At 48.6% G+C, this 15944-nt stretch overlaps 2 protein-coding genes across 4 annotated transcripts; one reads left to right on the top strand and one right to left on the bottom strand.

Moving 5' to 3' along the window:
* Positions 1–508: 508 nt before the first annotated feature.
* On the bottom strand, positions 509–7305 carry Dusp18 (dual specificity phosphatase 18). 3 transcript variants are annotated; one of them, XR_007980229.1, is made up of 4 exons: positions 6922–7305; positions 4828–5459; positions 4597–4725; positions 509–1351 (listed from the first exon to the last, which is right to left on the bottom strand). XR_007980229.1 is itself a non-coding variant. In XM_052199278.1 (3 exons), exons 2-3 carry the CDS (start codon positions 5388–5390, stop codon positions 4674–4676), a joined length of 615 nt encoding a protein of 204 aa, XP_052055238.1. In that variant the 5' UTR covers positions 5391–5459; positions 6922–7305; the 3' UTR covers positions 3285–4673. The 3 variants fall into 3 exon arrangements, 1 of the variants encoding a protein (XP_052055238.1); XR_007980230.1 differs by having other exon boundaries at positions 509–1297; XM_052199278.1 differs by lacking the exon at positions 509–1351 and having other exon boundaries at positions 3285–4725.
* Positions 7287–15021, top strand: C11H5orf52 (chromosome 11 C5orf52 homolog). The gene is made up of 3 exons (XM_052199279.1): positions 7287–7653; positions 11889–11997; positions 13757–15021. Exons 1-3 carry the CDS (start codon positions 7412–7414, stop codon positions 13904–13906), a joined length of 501 nt encoding a protein of 166 aa, XP_052055239.1. The 5' UTR covers positions 7287–7411; the 3' UTR covers positions 13907–15021.
* Positions 15022–15944: the final 923 nt, after the last annotated feature.

The raw sequence follows: 15944 nt of genomic DNA, 5'->3' as shown, positions 1-15944 counted from the left end.
CTGAGCACCGGCCACTGCTCACTCCACGAGTCCCTGAAAATCTCAGCTACCTCTGCTAACTGGTTGAGGCACACACCTTTAAAGGCAGAATCCTGAATTAATACACCCCCAAAGTACTCTCATTTATTTTTAGCTAGTTCCTTATGAGGGAAGCTGAGCGGGCTGAGACGCTCTTGCCTTCCAGCTTAACCGCTCTCCGTGACCCTCAGCTCAGCATGGACCAAAATGTGTCCACTCTTTTCTCCTTCAACTGTACAGTCCAGCTGAGCACAGTGCGCAGGAATGGACAGGCTCCCTGAGTAATCTCCCTGGCTCCTCTGACCAGAGCCAGAGGAGAAGCATTTCTGAAGAAGCATTCTTTGTCTTCCCTCGGCAGCTTGAGGAGTCCCCTTACCTGTTTTAAGGATCTCCAATCAAGTAGAGCTGATTCTTGGCCTCCAAGTAGAAAAGAATTTGAGGATGTGCCAGTTTGAAGCAGAGGAAGAATTTATTTAAAACAAACAAACAAACAAACAAACAAACAAACATTTTAAGCTCAAGGATTTCAGGGGAAGAAAGTCAACTCCAAAACATGTGGCCGGGCATCTCAGAGTCGTGGTTAAGTCTCTCCCTCTCCCCTCCTCCTCTCTCTGTCTCTGTCTGTCTGTCTGTCTGTCTCTCTCTTTCTCTCTCTCTCTCTCTCTCTCTCTCTCTCTCTCTCTCTCACACACACACACACACACACACACACACACACATTTCTGGTGGCTTCCGGAACTTACCCTAATGTGATCATGGCTAGTTTTTTCTATGCATTGGATAATTTCTATGCACAGTTAAGGTAGAGAAAGTCATAGATCACCGGCTTACAGGGGACATTTTTATTGTTTTTTTAAAAAAATGTTTAGTCTTATTTTTGAAATTCCCAGAAACTATTTATGAGTAAGGCCACACTTGAATACGTTTAGGCCTTAAGCATGGTTCCCTATTATTTTAACACGAAATATCTATAGATAAGTAAAAGGCGTAACTTCTAGCAGGCAATCTTTACAACAAATGCTAATTGTGCTGGAATTCTGCAGGTGTCAACAGCTTCCTGTTCCATTTCTTGTGCATGCGCCCAGAGTGGGGAAATGTACTGGAGGGTGAGGCGGAGAGCGATGCTGCTGCAGGCTGTCTTAAGGTTGCTGTCCTTCCAGCTCACAGCACCCATGAGGTGGGGAGATTACGTACCTATCCACCTGTCCTTGGAGGAGCCATTGGCGCTGATGGCTGAGGAGGGAGGGAGGTCGCCCTCCTTTGGTGAGGTACCCATACCCTGCAGATGATCCACACTGTGAGCAGATGGGCGGCACTGACTGGACTCAGGGTACTGATGTTAAGAACAACAAAAGGTAGACACTGGGAAGGAGGCACTAGGAGGAACTGGAAGAACTGGCAAATGGAGACCAGCAAACAGATCCTATAAATGTGTATTTCCCAAAAACATAGTTTAAAAAATAAATAACAATATGGGCCAGGCAGGGCACACCCGAGAACAGCAATGCGGTAACCACACCTTACTAGCCCAGTTTTTTAAGATATGAACACTGAAATGTTGTAAGCATGGGGATGGGGGTGGGGGAAGTGTAACTTACTGGGAAAAGGTGTCCAGAAAATGTGGGAGGGGATAAGAGAGGATACAGGGTGAGTGTGACCAGTGTTTATCAAGTCTGGCGAGAAGGCAAGATGGCCACTCTCTAAGGTTAGCATTTTAAAAATAAAAGTGATTGTACACACCATCATATGACTAGTATCTCATCCTGTAGTGCGTACCCTAGAGAAACGAACACTATGTTCGCACACAGTAACCCATGTACACATTTATAGTAATTTGTTCTATAGTCCCCTAAAACAGTCAACTCAAGTGTGCTTCATCAAGTCCGGTGTGGCACAGCCACACACCCCACCACACCCCACCACAGAGCAAAGACATGCAGCTGGGCTATGGGAAAGGCTCGCTCTAGGCTATACCCACCGAGCAGCAGCAAACTGCAGGACATATACAGGCATGTGCTCATTAGGGGCTGTGCTAGGGTTGGGTTGGGGTCTGACTACAAAGGGACCCAAGACAGGATCTTCTGGGCAGTAGAAATGCTGGAGTCCTGATTTGTGATAAATAGAGGAATCTGTGCACAGGCAGAGGCTGGCTGATCTGAGTTGGAGGCTAGCCTAGACTATGTATCAAGTTATAGGGCAGCCAGAGTTATATAGGGAGACCCTGCCCAAAACCAATCTCAAAGAGCTAGCCTGGGGATGGTGATGGGGCATCTGCCTGGCATGCGCGAGGCCTCAGGGTAGGATGGCCCAGAGAATAGTGAGTCCAAGTTAATGTTACCTGCTAATTTACAAGTTTTCTTAAAAAAGATTCATTTCTATTTTTTGTGTATAAGTGTTTCCCCTACATGTATGTATATGTACTGCATGTGTGCCTGGTGTTCTAGGAGACCAGAAAAGGGCAACAGACTCCTTGGTACTGGGGTCATAGACAGCTGTGAGCCACTATGTGGGTGCTGGGAATTAGATCTGGGTCCTCTGCAAGAGCAGTAAGAGCTCATAACCACTGAGCCAGTACTCCACCTCCAAATGTTTTCTTGTAAAAGACATGAATAAAGTTCTTTGTTAAAAAAAAAAAATTCTGTGTTTCTACCAGGAGAGTTGCATGGCAGGGGGCACTGTCACGGCTGCCTATTGGGTAGAGGGCCTGCTTCTTCTGAAAGGTGAGGGGTCAGGGGCTTGGCCACACCTGCTGGCTGTGTGAAGTGGGTAGGGGTGGGGTGCTCTTGCTGAAGTGACATTAGTCTGAGCAGCGGTTAGTTTCTTCTTCTCCTGCCCACCTCATAACCCCCCTGGGCAGTCCCTTTGTGAAACCTGGCACGGGTGGGTCTTTGATGGGTGGGAAGACACTTGGAAGCAGCTCAGGAAGGAGGGCGTGAAGGCCTGAGGACCATTCACCCGTGTTCTTGGCCTTCCTGTGTGACCCTGAGTCGACTTATCCCCCCCAATGGCGTCAAACCCAGCCTTTCTGGGTTCTCTGGACCAAGGATGAGTGACCCTCCAGGAACACTCAGGGTTTTGCTGCCAGGTTGGGATTGCTGATGTCCCAGCCTCACGGACAGAGCAGCTCCTGGGCTGTGAGCCTCTCCAGTGAGAGACAGCCACTGGGGACAGCTCCCACCGCTCTGCACCTGGACTCAAGGGCCAAGCAACTGCTGGGCTCTCGGCCGCTCAGGTATAAGACAACTTGGTTACTATTTCACTGCACATTAAATTAATAAATTGTTCTCATTTATTTTCACCCTACCAGTTCTGTGCTGCAGAGAACCGACTCGTACATGAGGGAAGGTCTGTTGTGCCACAGCTCTTGGGGTGCGTAGAACGGCAGCAGCCCTAACAGGGCAGTCGGCTGTTTGCCTCTGAAAAGCTCTAGACTAGTGTTTGTCGGTGTAACACACTGGAGTGAACTGGGACAGCGACCCTCCTCTGAGGTGGGCTACTTGATGTGAGAGGGTCTAGTGCACTGTGGTTGTGCTATCTGGGCAGGTGGCACTGAGCAAGCTACGTTTCTTCATGACAGAATGTAACATGTAAGTCAAACAAACCCTTTCCTTCCCCAAGCTGCTTTTGGTGAGTGTTATACCACAGAACGCACACTGTTGCACTAGGTCTTGGCTGGGCAAGGTGGCGCATACCTGTGAGCCCAGCATTCCTAAAGCACAGGCAACAGGTGCTCAAGGCTACAGTCTGGGCTACCTAGGACCAGGGCTTAAGCCAAACCAAACCAAGCCTTCTTGAATCAGACCCTGACACCAAGGGCTTCTGAGCGGCCCTGAATTTCAGGGCCTGCTAGAGACAACTCACTTGTTCTGACCTCTGCCCTCATAGCTCAACAGCCAGCCAGCCTGGGGCCCTGGATCTCATGGTCTGCAATTCTGCAAGAGGCCTTGTGTCAGGACTCCTAGGCTGCAAAGTGAGAGCTCTGGGAAAGGCTTCTCGGAGGAGGCCTAGCAGAGGTCAAGCCATTTCTTCTCTCTCCCTCAGAGACTTCTGAGAACATGTATAAACTAAGGCCTGTATACAGGTAGGATTGCTGATCTGGGCACCACTGTTATCCAAGCACCGTGTGAATCTGATCTAGAAAACCAGAATTGGGCCGCTGTGGTAAAGGTAGAAGGAACAGCCTCTGGAACGCTGCGTGAAGGCCCCTAATCTAGTAGGCTGGCCCTTACTGTGAGGGAAAGGAGAATACCTGGGTGCTTAAGGCTCTGCCTCTGAATGAAAGGTGGGATTCTGGCAGATTCATCTCTGGGTTGGTCATCTCGGGAGGGGCTGTAGGAACCCAGGCTTGCTTGCCATACGCACTGGGCATCGGTTTCTATGGCCTGGTACCACCTGCCCGCTCCACCTCACCCCCAGTAGCCTACCACTCACAGAAAAGTTACCTTTACTATATTATAAGAAATGAATTTAATCTCTAAAAACACAGATGACAAGATAGTAATTGTAGGGGGATTTTGTTGTTGATTTTGTTTTTTTGGAACAGGGTCTCCTATGTAGCCCAGGCCGGTCTCAACTCACCTTGTAATCTTCCCGCTTTAGCAAGCTGAGGTTACAGGCATGTACCACCAAACCTGGCTGGATTACGAGGTTAAATGTTATAGCAACACTTTTTTCTTGCCCTTATGAAAAGCACCATCTGGTGTGCTCCTGTAGCAACAAAAGTAGAATGTTCAAGTTTAGACCTTGGTGTGCTGTTAATGACAGAGCTGTACGGCTGACCCCAATACAGGAGCTGGTGGGTTGGCTTACAGTGGAATCATCAGACGGGTCTCCTTCTCGTAGATGTCTGGGATCAGTCCCATCGGAGAGTTAACCATTTGCATTGTATTCTTGCCAAACAACTGGAACTCATAGTGGATGAGCTGTTCCCAAAAGCCACTGTTGGGCCGGATGATGGGCCTGCGAGACTTGGTCCAAGTGTGGGCATCTAGAAGGGACATGGCATGGTACTTCATGAGGTAGGCGAGGCACAGGGCGGCTGAGCGGCTCACGCCAGCAGCACAGTGCAGCAGGGTGCGGCCCTGCTTCAGCTCCACCGAATGGATGTGGTCGGCAATGGGGTCGAAGAAATCAGAGAGGCGAGCGATGGGCGCATCGACCACAGGCACCTGCACGTACTGGATATCCTCATAGAAGGTGTTCGTTACCTCTACGGAGACGTTGATGACCGTGGTGATCTGATTGCTGGACAGTAGGAACTTGTTGTTGGCAGCCACGCCATTGCTGATAAACAGGCTCTTGGTGATCTGGGAGAGGCCGCTGATGGAGGGCTGAGGGAACTGAACCGGGAAGGCACTCCACGGTGAAGTCATCAAGGAGAAGGCCAACAGTTCGTGATGTGTTACGCTTGCATCTTTCTGCTAGGCTGTGCCCACTGAACCCTGCAGGAAGGAGGACGAAGTTTGGAGGGTAAGAACACAGAAGACTTCTGGGAAAGGGATGGCTGGGTCTCTGAGGTCAGAGGCAGTCCTTTGACCATCAATGGAGAAGTATAGCGGAGAACTCAGTGATCATACCGACATTCACATCACTGAAGCAGAAATGTTGCCCCGTGCTGGGGGTCTTTTCACACAGAGGAGGGGGGTCAGCCATGACCAGAGACAGAGACCATGAGCAGTGGAAGGGGTGAGTCTTGGGCTTACTGGGGTGGGTTCAGGAGAAAGAGGGTGGTCAGGAGCTATGGGAGTACAGCTGCTGAAAGAACATTAGGGTGGGTATGTTCTGATTACGTTAAGTAGAACTGGACCCAAAGGTTATAGGTGATAAGAGGGAAAATGATATGTCAAGTCTTTCTATCTTCTCATAACCAGTCAGAAAGTCTAGCTGTTTTCAGGGGACCCGGTCCCTGAAGAATGCCTACACAACTGGACACATAACTGGTGTCCTCTACAGCAGAGCCAGTGGGAAACTCATCGTGTTCTCTGCTCTGCTGTGTAGCTTCCAACATTAACGACCTCTAAGTCAACTGAGAACAAGCACAAAAGAGGCTTGGTGATGGTCACCTGGAACAGGTGCATTCAGGAGGCCCTGCCCCCAACAAAGAGCAAAAGAAACTATGGGTTTTTTTTAAAGTTTTGTTTTGTTTGATTTAGGCTTTTCCTTGTCACTGAAACAAAGTTGTTTTCTTAAAATTAACCTTTGGGAAATCGGGATTTCCCAGACAGGCCAGTTTCAGCTAGCATAAGGTCTATCTTAATCCTCTCATAATAAAAAAGTCATTCAGGGTAACTCAGGTCAATTTGTTACTTTTCTACTGTTCTGATTCCCTGTTCCTGCCTTCCAAGGAATGTGACTTCCAAGTGACTGATGGTTTTGTTTCTGCTCTCTTCCGTCCCTTCAGAGGTAATACCAGTGCTTGTAGTCAAGTTAAAATGCAAAGCCTTGTGGGAATGACAAATAAAGACACACAGACAGGAGGGTGTGGTAGAGCAGACCTGGAAGCTGAGGCGAGGTGTTCCAGCCCAGCCAGGACTACTGAAACTCCTTCAAGACAGAGGGGACGGAGAGGGGGAGGGGAGGAAACAGAAACTTCATCACTGCTCTTTTCACACTTTACAACCAACAAGGTTTTTGACATCTAGTTAATTTGTAGCTGTGAAACTTGAAACTCGAGGAAAACCAGTTTTGCTCATCATCAAACAGCAAGTTCTGAAGGCTGATATTTCTGGTGGATTACGCTTTCTGGAGAAAGTTGGTAAATATAGGTGGGGCGTTGGTTAAATTCTGGGTTATAAACGTGGAACAGAGTCCACAAGTAGATGAGTGGGAGGTGACACCTCAAGCCTAGGAAGCTTCCCAGAGAGCTGGCTTCTCTATGTAGTGACAAGATTCAAACGATCTTACCTCCTTCCCTCAGTACCCCGGAAATCTTTCAGAACGCAACTGCAGGGTGGAGCCGCGGGCGACCCTCTCCAAGAAAGAGAGGGCCCTTCATGATTCCGGATCTCGGTAGCAACGGCTTCTCCTCGCGGAACAATGGGCAGTTCTGAGCTTAGAGGGACCCCGCGACTGATTCTGTACCTCGAAGGACTCGCGCAGTTCCCACACGTCTCCGAAAAGCTGGGTGGGCAGCAGCAGAGCGTGCCCGCCTGTCTCCACGGAAACGCGCCAAGCTGCCGGAAGGACCATCGCCTTGCCCACCGCCTGCACGCCCCGCCCACTCGCCCGTCTGTCTCCTAGGCAACACGCCCAACCAAGCGTCACAGAGAACGCGAAAAGACCGTCATGCGGTCTGCCAGCAGGTTCCTCCGCTTTGCACGTTTCCCAGGCAACGCGCACAGCTCCGCCTTAGGCTCCAGTGTAGATAGTCGCTCCGCGTCCGCGTCTTTCCACCATGGTTTTCCGCTTAGCTAGCTTTTCTGAGTCGAGCCCGTCAGAGTCCTCTACGCAGCCCAGAAGGCCTTCGGTCAAATGGGACTTGGGCTCGGATTATGAGGACGTTACCGAGAAGACTACCGCTTCTGGCTCGGACTTCCGGCGCGAGAGACTAGACAGCCAGCCGGATCTTGGCCTCCACGTCCAACCGCAGATCTACTTCCTGCGGCCGAAGTCCCCAATCCCCAAGTTGTTATTCAGGTGTGGCTCGGGTGTACAAAGCGTTTGTCAGACCCGGGGGCCCCTAAGGGAATCTGAGCTTTCAGACTCACTTTGCCCCAGCCGTGTCCCCCCCAACCCCACCTCCGCCATACGAGTTCCTCAGAATGCAACAATGTGATTTTTCAGACCCAGGCCAACCGGTAGGACCGTCAGAAGCCGGGTCTCTGGGCTGAAAGCCCTGTCCCATTTCCAGCCCTCCGAATGAATCCTGACCCCGGCTTACTGTAGGCTTGACATCACATCATGCGGTCCAGCGCACTTTGTCTCAGGCAATTGGTCTCAGGCTCCAATTTACTTGACAACTCCAGGCCTTTCCATTCTCCAATGCCCTGGAAAAGCCTTCCGTTCCCCAGTGTTGAGCTCCGATTCCTCCTCAATCCCTCTCCCAGCATCAGCCAAGGATGTAATAAATCCTACTGAGGATTTATTATGGAAACACAATTTGGTTTAAAAATTAATATTTATTACTTGAAAGAGACTATTTTTAATCTTTCTCCTGTTTCATTTCCAATATTGATAAATCTGGTGCATCGCTGAGTAAAGAGGATCTTTAAATATTTAGGCTCTTTTTGGTTGAACATAGGATTTAGACTTGTGTGTAAATTTCTGACCTTTGAATCTGTTTTCCCATCTGCACCTGGGTATGTTGAGTCATCCTGCATAAAAGCCAGAAAAATAGAACTAGGTGGCTTTTGATGTTCTTTGTGTTAGTAAGCACACCCAGACAACGGTTGTTTCTTAGGAAAATGAACTGGAAATCATTTTTATAATCCCCCTAAAGGTTGTTTTCTTAACTGAACAAAATTGCACAAGCTTGTAATCAAGCAGTCTGGTGTTGGAGGCAGGAGGATCGGAAATTCAAGGTCACCCTCAGCTTAAGAGGGAGTTTTAGGCCAGCCTGGATACAGGAGACCCTGTCAAAAATTATACATCTTTTTGTTTGTTACTGTTTGTTGTTATTGTTTTGTAGTGTATTTTCTGAAGCTCTCGTTCTGATGTGCTAACCAATAGAGACCGAGTTTAGTGTAAGTTTTCATGTCTGTTCCTTCAGTTCCTGTGTGTATCAGACAGCCATTTCTGTGTGTGTGGTTCTTCCCTTTTTGCTATTGTTTGTTTGAGAATCTGTATTTGGGAACACTCCACCAGCATGTCTGTCATTTCCTTGGTTTCCTTTAAAGCGGGTTGCCAATCATTGCAAAAGTAACTTACACTCTACAACAACAACACAAACCAAACACAGGTCAGAACAGCAAACCAATCACTGTTAACATTTTGGTGTATACCTACCTTTGGTGCTGTTAGTTTTTATCAATTTAAACTAGAGTTACTGGGGATGAAGGAACATCTTTTGGGGAATTGCCTACAGCTGATGGCCTGTGGGCGTGTCTGTGGGGCATTTTCCTAATGATTGATGTGGGAGGATATAGGGCAGTGTGGGCAGGGCCACACCTAAGAAGGCCAGTTGAACTGGGTGGTGGTGACACACGCCTTTAATCCCAGCACTGGGGAGGCAGAGGCAGAGGCAGGCGGATCTCAAGGCTGAGTTCAAGGCCAGCTTGGTCAACAGAGTGAGTTCCAGGACAGTCAGGACTACACAGAGAAACCCGTCTTGGAAAAAAAAAAAAAAAAAAACCTAGAAAGGCAGTTGAGCAAGTCATGAAGAGCAAGCAGCCTTCCACAGTGGCCTGCCTTTGTCCTGCCTTCAGGGTCCTGCCTTGAGTTCTGCCTCAGCCTTACTTAATGAGGGGCTGTAAGCTGAAAGAAAACACTCTCTTCAAGTTGTCAGGATGTTATCACAGCAACTGACAGGCTATGATAATCCATATCTAAGTATATGTGTGTTATATTTTCAAAAAGCATACAACACAAAAATTTACTGTTTAGTAAACAGTGATCATTGTTTAGTTGCAGTAGCCACAACTTTCTCTATCTAGTTATTATGCCAAGATATTTATTTACTCTCGATTATATTATATCAACTGACAGCACAATTATACACCTGGCTTCCAAGTTTTAGAATATGTGAACAATCGGTTTTTAAATGGGAAAAACCATTGAAAAACACTTTTTTTTGTTGTTGTTGTTTTTCGAGACAGGGTTTCCCTGTGTAGCCCCGGCTGTCCCGAAACTCATTCTGTAGACCAGGCTGGCTTCCAACTCAGAAATCCACCTGCCTTTGCCTCCCAAGTGCTGGGATTACAGGTGTGTGCCATCACTGCCCGGCGAAAAACACTTCATAATGTAACTAAATTATCAAAAACCGAGAAGCCACTGGCTAACAGCATCATCTGTTATTTGTTGAGACATGTAGCCCAGGTTGGCTTAAACTCCTAATGTAACTAAGAATGGCCTTGAACAACTTCTGATCCTCCTGCTTCTGCCTCCCAAGCGCTGGAATTATAGGTGATGTTTTATTGATGCTGGAGATCACAGGGACCGTGTGTGAGCCAAGCACATTCTACCAACTCATCCCCAGTTGCCCATTCCGCTCACCGCTCCACACTTCCTATCCTTATCGGTGTCTCCATCAGCACTGATGCCACGGGGCCCAGGATGCCTGTGGATTCCAATGTCCAACACAGCAACTAATGTAGCAAACTGGAACATTAGCTTGATTGCGTGGCTCCTGGGTGTAAACTTGGTGAATGGCAGTGTTGTCTTGCAGGGTTGAAAGGTAGGACACAGCCGGGCGGTGGTGGCGCACGCCTGTAATCCAAGCACTCTGGGAGGCAGAGGCAGGTGGGTTTCTGAGTTCGAGGCCAGCCTGGTATATAGAGTGAGTTCTATATTAGTTCTAGATTAGCTAAATCTGTGTCCATCTAAATCTCCTCCCTTATCTCCTTCCTTCCTTCCTTCCTTTCTTCCTTCCCTCTCTGACAGTTGCCTAGGTAGCCCAGGCTGGCCTTGGTGCTGAGCTCACAGGCATGAACTAACACAGCTGCTTTCCTTTCCTTTCCCTTTAGTTCTTTCTATCCAGTTCTGCTCTTTCCCCCGCCCCCACCTCCGCTCTGAGATCCCCCTTAGATCTAGGCTGTGAAGGAAGAGCTCCCCACCTCCTCTGTTCTCAAATTCATCTTTTACTTCTCCCTTCCAACTTTTATTCATCAAAGCCCTCCGTCCTTGCCCTTGCCGGCTTTGCCTCCTCGAGCTGAGGAGCTGACGGCTCAGCCCCTTGGGGTTGCTCATCTGGAGAGGGCTTGACTAGCGTTTGCAGCCCTAGGTTCCACGCCAGCACCTCCATAAGGAACAGTAATAACAATAGCTGCTCATAGCTTCTAGGGAAAATAATGGCTCAGGACCCCCAAGACCAAGCTTTCAGCACAAAGGTTTATTTGCCCCAGAGGGACAGAAGGTAGAAAATAAGAGACAAAGACAGGAGGTAGAGGTTGAGGGAGAAGGGGAAGGGTACAGGAGAGATGGGACTGGGGTATTTGTCTCAAAGGGCAAAGGACTGCCTCTGGATAGAGAGGAGATGGACTTGGCACATAGGAAATAGTGGTTTATAAACGTACAGTGGGAAACCCTGTGCTAGGATGAGGTGTTTAATTTTAATTGGGCATATTAATATTAGGTGAGCCAAAGGGGGCTTTTAATTGCAGGACTTCAATATTTTGATAGCTGGACCCTCATGGTCAGCCTCAGGAGGAGGAAGTGGCCAAATAAGGAACCAGGTCTTAGGGGCTAGCTTAGGGGTGTGATCTGCTTTTTAGCAAAGCAGAGGGAATGGGGGAGAAAGGCAAGGCCCGCTGGAGCCGTGCTCTACATGCTGGAGCTGGCCAGAGTCCCTTCAGTAACAAGGGTAATAATTCTGAGGACGCTTTCTGCTGCCTCGTCTCTTGTGGACTGCTGGGGACCTTTCCATGTCCTCCCTGTGCTCAGGAAACAGCCTTTTAACATACCTTGTCTACTGGCAAAACTTGGAATGGTCTCCTCACTCCTCTGAAAATGAGAAAAGCATTCTCACAAAACCCAGGTGTGGTGGCACATGCCTTTAGTCCCAGAACTTGGGAAGCAGAGATAGGTGGATCTCAATGAGTTCTAAGCTAGCCTAGTTTACAGTAAGTTCCAGACCAGCCAGAGCTACATAGCAAGACCCTGTCTCCAAAAGAAAATGAAATAAACCCAAAGAGGTATTTTCCTCTATTCTAGCACCTATCAAATTGGGCCTCGAGCCCCTGTCTCTAACCTGTCCCACCTTCTGCTCTATCCTCTAGCTTAATGAATACCAATGATGCGAACGTGAAGAAGCTGTTACCCAAGAGCCATTTATCTCGGGTGATTATTCGTGACAACCTCAATGCACAGCGCATCTGCGAGATGGAGGTAAAGTGCCGGTCAGGTTCGGTGCTGGAGCCTGTGAGTGGCTGACCATCCCACACTCCCCACCCCACCCCCTTCCTTCCTCGCTGGTTGCCCATGTGGCCTGGGCCAGAAGCAGAGCTCCCAGCTCCTAGAGCTCACAGGGGACCATGAAAGAATTTGAAGGCAGGTCTTTATAGAGGAGACAGATGACACTAGGGGTTGGTATCACACTCGCTCTGCTTGGCTGAAGGGACTCAGAGGGAAAGACCACACCTTGCGCCTCTTGTTTTGTTTCCTCAAAACACGCTACCGTCCACGCAGAACCCTGGCTTTCAGTTTGAATTGGCATCAGCACTATATGGTTCAGTTTTTTTTTTTCTTGTTTTGAAAACTTATCCCATTTCCAGAGGAGAACTAAGGCTAGTAACAACAGCAGCAAACCCACAAGACACAGACCGAGACAGGCTCCCTTTGTGTCCTCTGTGTTAAACTGTTCATGCTATGGTCAGGCAGAATAGGTTGAGACTCAGAGATGGGACAGGATTTGAAACTCTTTTAGTTCGGGGTTCTGTAATGTAAATATGAACTAGTTTAAGCAAAATAGAGAACCTGAGTTCATGTACTAGGATACATGATACATGTAGGACAGGGCTGCCAAAGCGTAGCTCTTGCTATCTGCCTTTTGAAGTCTGGATTTCTTTTAGGAATGTATCTTTTTTTTTTTTTTTTTTTTCCTGAGACAGGGTTTCTCTGTGTAGCCATGGCTGTCCCGGAATTCACTCTGTAGACCACGCTGGCCTTGGACTCAGAAATCTGCCTGCCTCTGCCTCCCTAGTAGTGGGATTAAAGGCATGAACCACCACTGCCTGGTGTATCACTTTCTACCCTGGCTTAGGAATAGTTGAACATTATTTTACACCCTGATTTCGTTGTATGGAGGGGGAATCACCTGAGGTCGGCTCCCACATCCCTCCCCAGTCCGGTCCACTGAAAGAGTAAGCTGAGGATGTGTCCTCCCAGACCCAACAGTGTTGTTGAGACAGCACACAGGAGCTATGGAATGAATGAAGTTAGAACGCCACATGCTGACAGGCTGTGACAGGTAATTAGGTAGACATGTGGAGTCAGAAGTCACAGATCATATGTAAACAGCAGGGTGAGTGAGTCAGAGGGACACAATGAGGGGACTTTTGGAAAGAGAAAAAAACACACCTTTAATCCCAGCACATGGGAGACACAGAATCTCATCTCTGAGTTCGAAGCCAGCCTGGTCTATAGAGTGAGTTTCAGGATAACCAGGGTAACTGTCTGGAAAAGCTATCTTGGAAAACAAACTCCTAACTAAGATGGGCCTCCTTGTTCCCGTGACCTCCATTTCTTCATTTCCTTAGGATTTTCATGTATTTATGTATTTTATGGTGCTGGGAATTGAACCAGGGTTTCATACATGCTAGGCCAGCTCTCTATGACTGATCTACATTCCTGACCCCACCCCACCCTCCAAATACCTATTTCCTTAGATAGGTCTGCAGACTGTTAAGGTCACAGTCAGGCCCGTCAGCTGCAGAGCATCGGAGGGTAACATGACAAGTTACCACAAGTCTATCCAGTGTGATGCCCACTCTTTAAATAGGGAAACTGAGGTTCCTGTAGTCCAAGCTGTTTTGTGGGATGAAAATCAGGTCTAACAGGCACCTTGCCTGGAGTGGGGCAGCAGCCTCAGATGTCTTTTGCTACGAAGTGACTTGTTTACCTTAAATCCACCTCTGTTTTCCATAAGATGAAAGCCTCTGACAAGACCAAGAGGAAGATGAGCTACTTGTACGACCACCTGAAAAAGAAGTTCATGACGGACCAGCTGAGAAAGATGATGCGCTGGAGGCGGGAGTCCCTGAGCACCCAGCAGTACTTGGATAAGGAACGGGCCTGAAGACCCTCGACATGGCGAGCCAACCACCGTGAACCGCGGCAGAATGATCTGCCCCAAGAACACAGAACCACCCTGGTGAGAGCGGAGGAGCCCCAGAGCGTGCTGGTCTCCACCATGGTAGAGCAATAAAAGGAAAGACGCAGATAGGATAGGAGCGCAAAACGAACCAGTTCTAACCTGCTTTGCTCCACGCCAATCCCCTATCCCTGTGAAATCCCTACAGCCAGGATGCGAGGACGTGGTGTAAGAGGCAGAGACAAGCCAGTCTCCTTGGCTTAAGCAAACAAGGAAACTTCCGCCTGCATTTCCTTCTCTTGTTCCTATGTCTGTCTCTCTCCCTACATTGTCCGCCCCTCCTCAGCCCCGCCCCGCCCCCTTATGTCCATTCTTCTCTCCTTCCCTCCTCACTTTGGTCTGAAGACTGAAGCCAGAACTTTACATATATACTCAGCACATGCTCTGTCCCCAGCTGTACACACACACCTGAGGTGACACATCTGCCAGCTGCACAGGGCTGTGGACGTCTTCGACGGGAAGGATTGAGTAATATACTGTGTGTCACCCCAGTGATAAGGAGGTCAGGGTGAGGCACTGGGCAGTGCTTTCCAGCAGCCTACCAGCTCTGTGATCTCGAAACCTCTCAGGGCTCCAGTTCCCTAACTGTAGATAAGGTAACCTGCCTCTAGGGGCTGCCCAGTGCTCATTCTTCCCAACTGCAGCAGCAACAGTGATACCCATTGGCTACCAGCCCTCCTGTTGCTTCTGCAAAGCAAATTTGAACCTCCTGTCTCCTGCCCGCCCCTCCCCCTAGCCTGCTTTACTCACGGTGGCTTTTCTCATTGACCTTGGGTTCTCCGGTCTGTTAGCTTCATCCTGCCTGCGGTGTAGTGGCTCAGGTCTTGGTCCCAAGCACTGATTAAGTTGAATACCCCATGGGCAGGAAGCAACCCCCCCTCTCAGATTTGATACAAGTCTCCTCTTTGGGTGACTCTCCACCTAGCCCTGAGCGTGGGCCACTCTTGTACTCCAGTACCCACAGCTGCAACTGGACCAGTGTCCAGTTTGCTTTGACTTGTCTGCACAGCTTTCAGGCTCTGATGTTGGCATATCTAACCACAATTTCTACAGGTACTCAGTTTTTTAATTTATATTTTATCCTAGATTATGTCACACAGTGTCTGTTAATCACATCCGCCCCACTGTCTTCCATGTTTTTTTTTTAAAAGATTATTATTATTATTTTGATATTTTCGAAACAGGGTTTCTCTGTGTAACCCTGGCTGTCCTGGAACTCACTCTGTAGACCAGGCTGACCTCGAACTCAGAAATCCACCTGCCTCTGCCTCCCAAGTGTTGGGATTAAAGGCGGGATTATTTATTTATGATATGTGAGTATGCTGTAGCTGTCTTCAGACACTAGAAGAAGTTGTTGGATCCCATGACAGATGGTTGTGAACCATCATGTGGGTGCTTGGATTTGAACTCTGGACCTTGGGAAGAATAAGCAGTCAGTGCTCTTAACCATGGAACCATCTCTCCAGCCTATGTCCTCTGTTTTTAAGGAAAGACTATCTTGAATTGGATGTCCTGGTGTTCCGGCTTTGACTCCTCCTCCTATGATGGTCTTCAGGTTTTGGCTCCTCCTCCTATGATGGTCTTCTGGTTTTGGCTCCTCCTCCTATGATGGTCTTCAGGTTTTGGCTCCTCCTCCTATGATGGTCTTCAGGTTTTGGCTCCTCCTCCTATGATGGTCTTCTGGTTTTGGCTCCTCCTCCTATGATGGTCTTCTGGCTTTGGCTCCTCTTCCTTTGGTGTCCCCAGAGACTTGAGGATAGGAGCTGTGTGTAATTGTATCTCTTGGGGTCAGAGACCTCATGGTCAGTTGATCTGTGCACTTTGACCAGTTGTGGCTTTTTTATGTGTTTTGCTTACAAGTATGTCGGTGTGCCATGTGCAAGCCTAGCGCCCGCAGAGGCCAGAGGCAGCATTGAATTCTCTGACACTGCACTTAGCAAAGGCTTAGGAGCACCATTTGGGT

This window comes from Apodemus sylvaticus, chromosome 11, assembly GCF_947179515.1.
Source record: "Apodemus sylvaticus chromosome 11, mApoSyl1.1, whole genome shotgun sequence".
Classification (NCBI taxonomy): Eukaryota; Metazoa; Chordata; class Mammalia; order Rodentia; family Muridae; genus Apodemus; species Apodemus sylvaticus.
This window is presented reverse-complemented; position numbering and strand designations above follow the sequence as displayed.

Coding starts and splice junctions, on each gene's coding strand:
- Dusp18 (XM_052199278.1), bottom strand. CDS start 5,390: ATGACTTCACCGTGGAGTGCCTTCCCGGTTCAGTTCCCTCAGCCCTCC. Junction 4,726..4,827: donor ACCCGTCTGATGATTCCACT/GTAAGCCAACCC, acceptor TTGTTGCTACAG/GAGCACACCAGATGGTGCTT.
- C11H5orf52 (XM_052199279.1), top strand. CDS start 7,412: ATGGTTTTCCGCTTAGCTAGCTTTTCTGAGTCGAGCCCGTCAGAGTCC. Junction 7,654..11,888: donor ATCCCCAAGTTGTTATTCAG/GTGTGGCTCGGG, acceptor TCTATCCTCTAG/CTTAATGAATACCAATGATG. Junction 11,998..13,756: donor AGCGCATCTGCGAGATGGAG/GTAAAGTGCCGG, acceptor GTTTTCCATAAG/ATGAAAGCCTCTGACAAGAC.